This window comes from Polistes canadensis, unplaced genomic scaffold, assembly GCF_001313835.1.
Source record: "Polistes canadensis isolate GaletaPanama2010 unplaced genomic scaffold, ASM131383v1 scaffold_124, whole genome shotgun sequence".
Lineage (NCBI taxonomy): Eukaryota > Metazoa > Arthropoda > Insecta > Hymenoptera > Vespidae > Polistes > Polistes canadensis.
The window spans coordinates 118,555-127,071 of record NW_014569671.1 but is presented as its reverse complement, the minus strand read 5'-3'; the positions used below and the strand labels follow the sequence as shown (position 1 = coordinate 127,071).

General features: G+C 30.2%; 1 protein-coding gene across 1 annotated transcript in view; it reads left to right on the top strand.

Annotated features, from left to right (window-relative positions):
• Positions 1-3,502, top strand: part of LOC106788081 (peroxidasin-like) — a 34,434-nt gene extending 30,932 nt beyond the window's left edge. Inside the window, exons 4-5 of the mRNA XM_014751002.1 lie at positions 30-329; positions 3,261-3,502. Coding sequence (XP_014606488.1) covers positions 30-329; positions 3,261-3,361 — 401 coding nt within the window. The 3' untranslated portion in view covers positions 3,362-3,502. The remainder of the gene's footprint in view (positions 1-29; positions 330-3,260) is intronic.
• Positions 3,503-8,517: the final 5,015 nt, after the last annotated feature.

The following is an 8,517-nucleotide window of genomic DNA, read 5'->3' as shown; positions in this document are numbered from 1 at the left end:
TTTTTTTTTTTTTTTTTTTTTTATTACAGTACCTACAGCAACGATACTAGGTGGTCCAGAAATGTACGTCGGTGCAGGAAGTACGATAAATTTGACGTGTGCCATCCACTTCAGCTCGGAACCACCGGCCTACATCTTCTGGTACTACAATGAGAACGTCCTCAGTTACGACAGTCCCAGGGGCGGTGTTTCGGTGATAACCGAAAAGGGTGGCGACGTCACAACCTCCTGGCTTCTCATCCAAGCTGCACAACCCTCCGACTCTGGGGAATACAGCTGCAAACCCAGCAATGCCAATACGGCCTCCATTAGGGTTCACGTACTCCATGGTAAGTGTTTACGACCTAACGCCGACTCCATCTTTCCTTAACATCCGAATTCTCTCGTGACTTCATCAAGGAGCTAAGAAGAACTCGAGTATTATGATGAATAAGAGGACTATGATGGTAGGTTGGTTGATGGAAGAAAAGTAAAGTGACTGTATATTATCCAGAAACGTGACCACCATTCTTCACCCTAGGGACATTTATTTCTTACGAAACAAGACTCCTTAGAAGGATGAACCCTTCGATTATTCGTATAACAAGGAAACTTGAAATTCGACAGCAAGCTACTTCACTATTTTTCCTTTATATTCTATTTTGAAAATGATAAGAAGTGAAAACTAGCAAAAGAGGTACCATGCCAAATCAATTTGGCAGGATTTGTACTCTGAGCTACCGGGAATGGCGGAAAGACGGATAGGGAATATCTGAAGTGAATATTATTGTGTTAAACCAATCGTCCTAATTTTTTTGATATCATTGCTATATCGAGAAAATATCCGATGATATATATTGAATAAAGCGAAAATTTTATAAGAATCTATTGACAATTCCCATAAGTGGATGAGTCATCAATGGAAGAAGATGGAATAAGTTTTGTCTGTTTCTACGGTAAATATTGTACGCCGGTGATTTAATACGAAATTGAATTCTATATATTTAATACACGCGCACACAATTAGAATAAAACTTAAATAAAATTATTTGAAAAAAACCCCTGTATAATTTAATAATAATATTTATAAAAATTGCCTAAAATCTGAACGAATATATTCCAATCAATTTTCGGACTTCTTCTTATCCGATTGCTATAGTATAGTCTTATAACATTTATTGAATAACATTGGCTCGTCTCAAAGTCTATTTATTTAAATAGATTTTATTTAACGAACAAAAAAAGCGTTGAATTATTTCAGTCAATCCTAATTCCGTTATTTTTATTATTAGTTGTAAAAGTTGAATCAACAGCCGTCTACATCCCCGGTCGACCAAAATTCTTTCCTGCATCGATTAAGAAACTTTTACGAACCTTTCCTCCTAACTCTCAGGATCCATTTCATTTTTACGATATTTTTAGGTCGCCATCATGTTTGCGAATCTTTCTCAAAGAAGAAATTCTTTCTACGACTAGGATAATCTTCTTTCGTATACACATTTGAGATACTTTATAAGCATAAACGATAATGCGATAAAGTCTGCGTACAAAGTGAAAATTTTCTTTTTCAAACTCGTAAGAAAGATTTTAAAAATATTCTTTTTTAGCCAAAAAAAAAAAAAAAATTTCAAGATTATTATAAAGAAATATAAATAAAATGATTTTATTTTTTATTCAAGAGACGTTTTTCAATTTAAAATTATTCAATTATGTACACACGAATTGTTTATTATAATTAAACTTGGGTTTCTATTCGAATTATATATTTTTTTAAGTTTTCATTAATATATTCTATTTTCTTTTACACGCGCTCCTGAAAATTCACGCTAATTAGTTCGCACAAAAATATATCACGAGAATCATGAATATTTAAAAGAAAGGAAAATAGTATAATTTTGTTTCCACACACATTTTCATCAACAAATTAATTATTCTCCGTCGTTTTTATATAACAAAAAATTATTTAATAAACCCAGTTCTTTATTTTAAATTGCATTTTGGTATAATTCGCATTAGTTTAACACATGTTATTATACTTTTACATAAATCAATTTTGTCGTAACTCTTTTAACACGATTTTTCTACGCAATATGCATTAACTGTATACAAAAAAAGAACCAAAGTCTAATATTCTTTTTTAAACTCTTCGAAAAATACTGAATGAAAGAAACTAGAAAGAAAGAAAGAAAGAAATATGAAGAAATGAGAAACGAAACGGATTTATAGTTTTGTGTATAGTTTCCTTCAGTTTACGAGTTCAGAAAATTGTACGAGTTTTTGATGTAGTAGTGCTCACGAACGTATATACCTTATACATATACATATGTAAATACATATATACAGTGGCAGCTATGCGTGACACAAGAAGAGAACGTGAGGAAATTGCTTTTCCATTTCTTTCATAAAACAGCAAAGACACGAGCACGATGGCTCGAGTATTGTAAATAAAAGGGTACTAAAGTTATGCCGGACCTAAAGGGTCACGCGATTTGGAACACCCTTTTCAAACTTTCATACCTACGACAACGACAACATAAAGCTTATATTATTATATTAAAAAAAAAATATATATAGAAAAAAAATAATAGAAAAAAAGTAAGATATTTAATTTCACTCATTTAAAATTTGTATTGGTATGAATTAAATTGGTATTAAAATTAAAAATTTTTAACATGACAGATTATTCGAAAAAAAATAATTTATATATAGGTGCAAGTACGATTAATATTTTTCATACAAACTTTCAAACATCTGTTTCTTTTTTTTTTTTTTTTGAAATAAATAGAAAAATATTCATTCGTTAATATACTCGCGTAACTATAATCGTAAAATAACTTTATAAGGATTAAAAAACGTTGACGTATCAATAAATGTGATTAACGAAATCTGTGTGAAAAAAAAAAAAACGAGATTACTTTTTCGAGCAATCCAATATAAAATAAATTACATCGGATTTTCGTGAGCTGAAAAACGAAAATCTTGTAAAATCACATTTATTTTGTACATGATCAAGTATCAATTAGCATCTTCATAAAAAATTAATTGTTACCTTCAAACGAGGAAAATGTTGAGAAAATAAACAACATAAAATAATCGAGTATCAATTAATACACGTTGGGTCAAAAGTTCAATGATAGCTAAAAAAAAAAAAAAAAAGAAATCAATTAAAAAAATCAATTAATTTTTTGTCCAAGACTTTTTAAGCTAATCATTATTCTCCGAACTTTTGGCTTAACTTGTATTTAACGTAAACGAGATAATAGCATAATTTTTGGTTACAGGTGAGCGACCGGAAGCGATGCAAACTGGAACAGCGGGACCCACTTTATCTTCGAGCTGTCTTTTGGTGTCTCTGATCATTTTGTACATATCCTCGATGTAAACGAACTTAAGTAACCTTAACGAATGTCGCTGCAATGCCGTTTAGATCGTGTTTCAAAATCCATCGAGAGGTACGTTTCACATTTTGAAATAAATCTCGATTACGAACTAAAAAAACAACAAAAAAAGCAACAAACGAAAATCATTTTTCTTATGAATCTTAAGGAAAAAAAAAAAAAAAGAAAAAATAATAATAATAATTTAGAAACACGTTCTCTCGCGTTCTTTTCCAAAAATCCTTAGGAAAATAAAAAGATCTTTCAATAAGTCAATCGAACGATTATCAAATCGAATAATCGAAGGATATTTCTAAGGGACGCTAATAAAATACTAGAAAATCGTGACCGAAGTGAGGTCACAGTTTTAAGTAACGAGGAAAAGTTCTATAATCCGGATAATCCTCGTGGAAAGAAAAACCGATTGTAAAAAAAAAAAAGGTTTAAACTTAGAACACATTTTTTGTTTTCTTCTTTTATCCATTTTTACGAAAAATCGAATTTTAGAAATACGAATGATAAGAAAACAATGCAATTCACTGAACAAGCAATGAATTATCAAATTAATTATCGATTTATCGAAAAATTTTTTAATAAAATACTTCATTTCTTCTCGAACACGAAATCATTATTATTATTATTATTAGATGTAGAATTGAATTCGGTGTCTCTTAATATTAAATGATTTATAAATTTTGATTTCAATGTAAATAATTGGCCAATCATTTTTTATAACGATTATGTATTAACATTTATAAAATTAAAAAAACATTCGACTAGTTGAAACAAAAAATTATTAGTAAGCAAAATGCCATAATTCGTATATTTTAGTTTTGGAATAGGTACCGATTTTGTTTCTACACCTAATAATATTATTATTATTTGAATGGTTTCATATAGGTGAAAAAAAAAAAAAAATAATAATACCTAAATTATTCGTAGGGTGTTAATTAACTCGTCGTTGTCGAAAGTGGTATGAAAATTGTGTCTATATACGGGGAAAATCCATTGTGTATCGTTGACACGAAAACTCGAAAATAAATCGGCGTGTAGAGGTATTTGTAGGGTCAACGAAGAGATCCAATTATAAAGGAGTGTATGTGTGTGTGTGTGTGTGTGTATATGTATGTATATGTGTGTATGAATTTATATGTATATGTATTTGTATATGTATATGTATATGTATATGTATATGTATATGTATATGTTGTATATAAACATATATATATATTATATATATATATATATATATACCTACTTACACATACATATACATATATATAATATATTAAAACGATCCGTTTGCGTTGAACCGCGTTTCTCCCTTCGTCAAAACTCCTCTACAAGAGATAATTATTATTAATTAACGGATCCTGTAATTTGGTAGCGTTAATTAATGGCACACACACGTCGGATTAAATTCAATGATTTACTAGAGGACGAAATTGATAAAGAAATAGAAGAAACGGTACAATCGTTTTTCGATTCAATTCCAAAACACATACACACATACACGCATACACACACACACACACACACACACACTTACGTATACACAGAGATTGTGTGACTAACTCTTCCTCTCTCTCTCTCTCTCTCTCTTTCTCTCTTTCTCTCTCTTTCTCTCTCTTTCCCTCTTTCACTCTCTTTTTCTCTCTCTTCGTTTACGAAAACGAATCAACGTTCGAATAATCGTTTTGTTGAATTTACGAGAATTTGCCATTCCGTGCGACGAGTTAACGCGTGACACGAAGCTTAATGAACGATATGAATGCGTCAAAGCGAGTCCGCGTAAACGGATACGTTTCTGTCGATTAACGGATATAAAAGTGTTCCCTTTCTACCATAACCCCCCAACTTCCTTTCCATTCGACTTCCAAAATGTAAAAATTTTGCAAATTATTTCACAAGTTAAGAGAGAGAACAACTCGTATTCGCTGAAATCATACGAAAAATTAATATAATAAATTCGTATGATAAAAATCATACGAATCGAAAAATATTAAAAAAAAAGAAAAAAAAAACCTACGAAACAAACTCCGGAGAATAATGAATAAAAAAAATTGTACTCGAAGACAAACAATGAGATATTATAATAAATGTCAAGGAGGAAAACAAACGCAGGCACGTCGTAGTATTTTTTTTCACCCCTTTTTTATGCTTACGTGTTGAATGATATAATATGCATCAATCTACTTTCTCTTTCTCTCTCTCTCTCTCTCTCTCTCTCTCTCTCTATCTATCTCTCTATCTTTCTCATCAATTTTTCAAGAAAGTACTCTCAAATTCATTATAAATCTTATAATAAATCACGCCTAACGGGGGTAGTATATAAAAAAAAAAACCTACGTCGATATTTTAATCATCTCTCTCGCATAATGTTTCAAAAAATAAATATAATAAAAAAAGAAAAAATAAGTAAAGAATATTTAAAAAAAAAAAGAAAAAAAAAACCAAGCATAAAGATAGAATGAATTCATATTTGAATATCATCGATTGTATTTAAATTTCATTTTTAAAGTATCATAGTAAAAATGGGAGGGGGAAAAAAGAAAAAAGAAAAAAAAAAAAGCATTATTAGTATCGTGTAGTAGAATAAACATTATCGATTATTGATTAATCATTCTTTATACAACGTTAAGTATGAACACAGGGTAAAGAGTAATAATGCGTTTAATCGAGTAGAAAATTTTGTTTTGGTTTGATCATGGCGGTTGTTCGATGTGCTAATGTAAATTTCACTTTTGGTCAGAGGAACGATTTTGGTATCTGTTACATGATAGTGTAACGTATGTGTATATGTACATGTATGTGTATATATATATATATATATATGTATATGATATGTATAGGTTTGACGCAAAGAGCTAAATAACGGTGGTTGGACGGACGTTAACGTTGACTCGTCGACGGTTCGGCTCGAAGCGGCTTTAGTTCATCGATGTAAACACGCTCGTCGTCGACAGATGTAAACGACAAGCGTCCTATATGTATGTATGTATGTATGTGTACTTACCTAACGTGTATCGCGTGTTTGAATCGACCATGTTAACGTTCCTAATCGATGCTGAGAGATGAATTTAACTAAATATTTGCTTTTATACTTTCCCCAAAGATATTTGTCTCTTTTAACACTTTCGCGAACACGGTTCAATTTTGTAAAAGGGAAAAATTGTATAAACAATTGCTCGAGCATTTTGATAGTTGCATAAATTAAAAGAAAATATATAATTTATAATTCTTAAGTGATTTTCTTTAGATACGTTTTCTTTTTCTTTTATTCGCGAATTAAATTGGCAAACGTGTATATCTCGTACGTTAAAATATTGGTTTATCATATTCTTACAAATTTTCCTAAATTTGTCGTAACAAGAGTGTTGGTCGAAAAACAAATGGCATCACTGTTGTAATTGCTTCAAAATTTCAATCAAAGAAAAATAAAAATGCGAAAAGATTATTTACACAATTGATCACGAAAATCTTTATAAATTTGTTCATTATTATTATTATTATTATTATTACAAATGGTATAAAATAAAATGAGGAAACAAAGAATAAGAAAAAAAAAAAAAAAAAAAAAGGGAGATGGTCGAACTATTTTTCAATGAAAATGGGAGAAGGAAAAGTTAAAATCTATACATTCTTGATCGTAAAATAAAAAAGAAAATGAAAATGAAAAAAAGAGAGAGAGACAGACAGACAGAGAGAGAAAGAGAGAAAGAGAGAGAGAGAGCCTCGAGGGCCAAGGAAACTTGGAAGAATAATTGCGGAGAAACGAAAAGAAAGAGAAAGAAAGATAGGGAAAGAATGAGAGAAAGGGAGAAGGAACACAAGAGCAAAGTTTCAAGATATTTTTCTGCTCTTTCAACGGAAACTAGGTGTAAGAGATAAGACTCTCCTACCATTTACCAACATCCTAGATCCAACTCTTAACGCGTGCCATTGCTAACTTGACGTCTTTCCTTCTTTGTCTTGCCAACCAACGACATCCTTCCGACTTCCTCTCGAAAGAGACGAAGACTAATATATCAAGATCACTTTTCTGATCTTTTAAGACTTTCCAGAATCGTTTATTTTACACGTATTTCTTCTTTTTTTTTCTCTCTCTCTCTCTCTCTCTTTTCTTTTACTATTCTTTTCCCATCATTTCTTTTCGTTTCTAATCAAACTCGATTTAAAAATAAAAAATATATTGCATAAATATATATATATATATATAAAAAAAAGAAGAAGTTAGAATGTTAACTTTTTCATCCGATCGAATAAAAATATTGAACAATTATTTACAATTTTAAACATTGAATTACGTATTTTTGTCAAAAAAGGGTTTGAAAATATCTTTAAACGCAACGGAATAACTCTTTTTTTTTTCGTACGATATTCATATGTAAAATTAATGCTGACATTTCTTTTTTAATCGGATAAATCGAATCATCTCTTTTATCATATTAAACTAATTGAAAAAAAAATCTTTTCCAATAGTTCAATTAACTTTTGTCGTATTTCATTCTTCGAAAGAATAAGAAATGTTCTAACAAAAGAACATCTTTTTTTTTTTTACACTATGAAAAAAAGAATAATACTATTTTCCGCATAAGTCGTATAAAAGTTCATTTCTCTTCTTTCTTCAGATTTTCTTGTTCCATTTATATTTCTAATCATGACTTTTCTTTATCTTTTCTTCTTTTCGTAAAACTCGTCGTCAAAGAATCTTGCAGGGAACCATTTCGCGGTTCCATCACAGTCTCACCATTTTCTACTATCACTAGCCAATTTTCCTTTGAACGTACGAAACATCAAAAGTCGAAGTGAAAAAATGCGATACTTTCTTTTCCTATTTTCCTTTTCTTTTTCCTTTCTTTTTTTCTTTACTTTTTGTTTGCACTTTCAGTTACACCTTTTCTCTTCCTCAATTTTCGTCTCTAAAATCACCGGATTCCAAGCATTGCAATAGTACATAGTATTCTCTCTTTCTTTCTTTCTCTCTCTCTGTCTCTCTCTTTCTCTCTCTTTCTCTCTCTCTTTTTTTCTTTCATTTTATAAAAGCAAGAGGAAAAATGTTCGCGTGTGCGTGTTACAAACGTCGAAAAAAAAAAAAAAAAAAAAAAGAAAAGAAGAAAAAATAACGGAATAAAACTACTGCGACAAACAAGGAACGAAG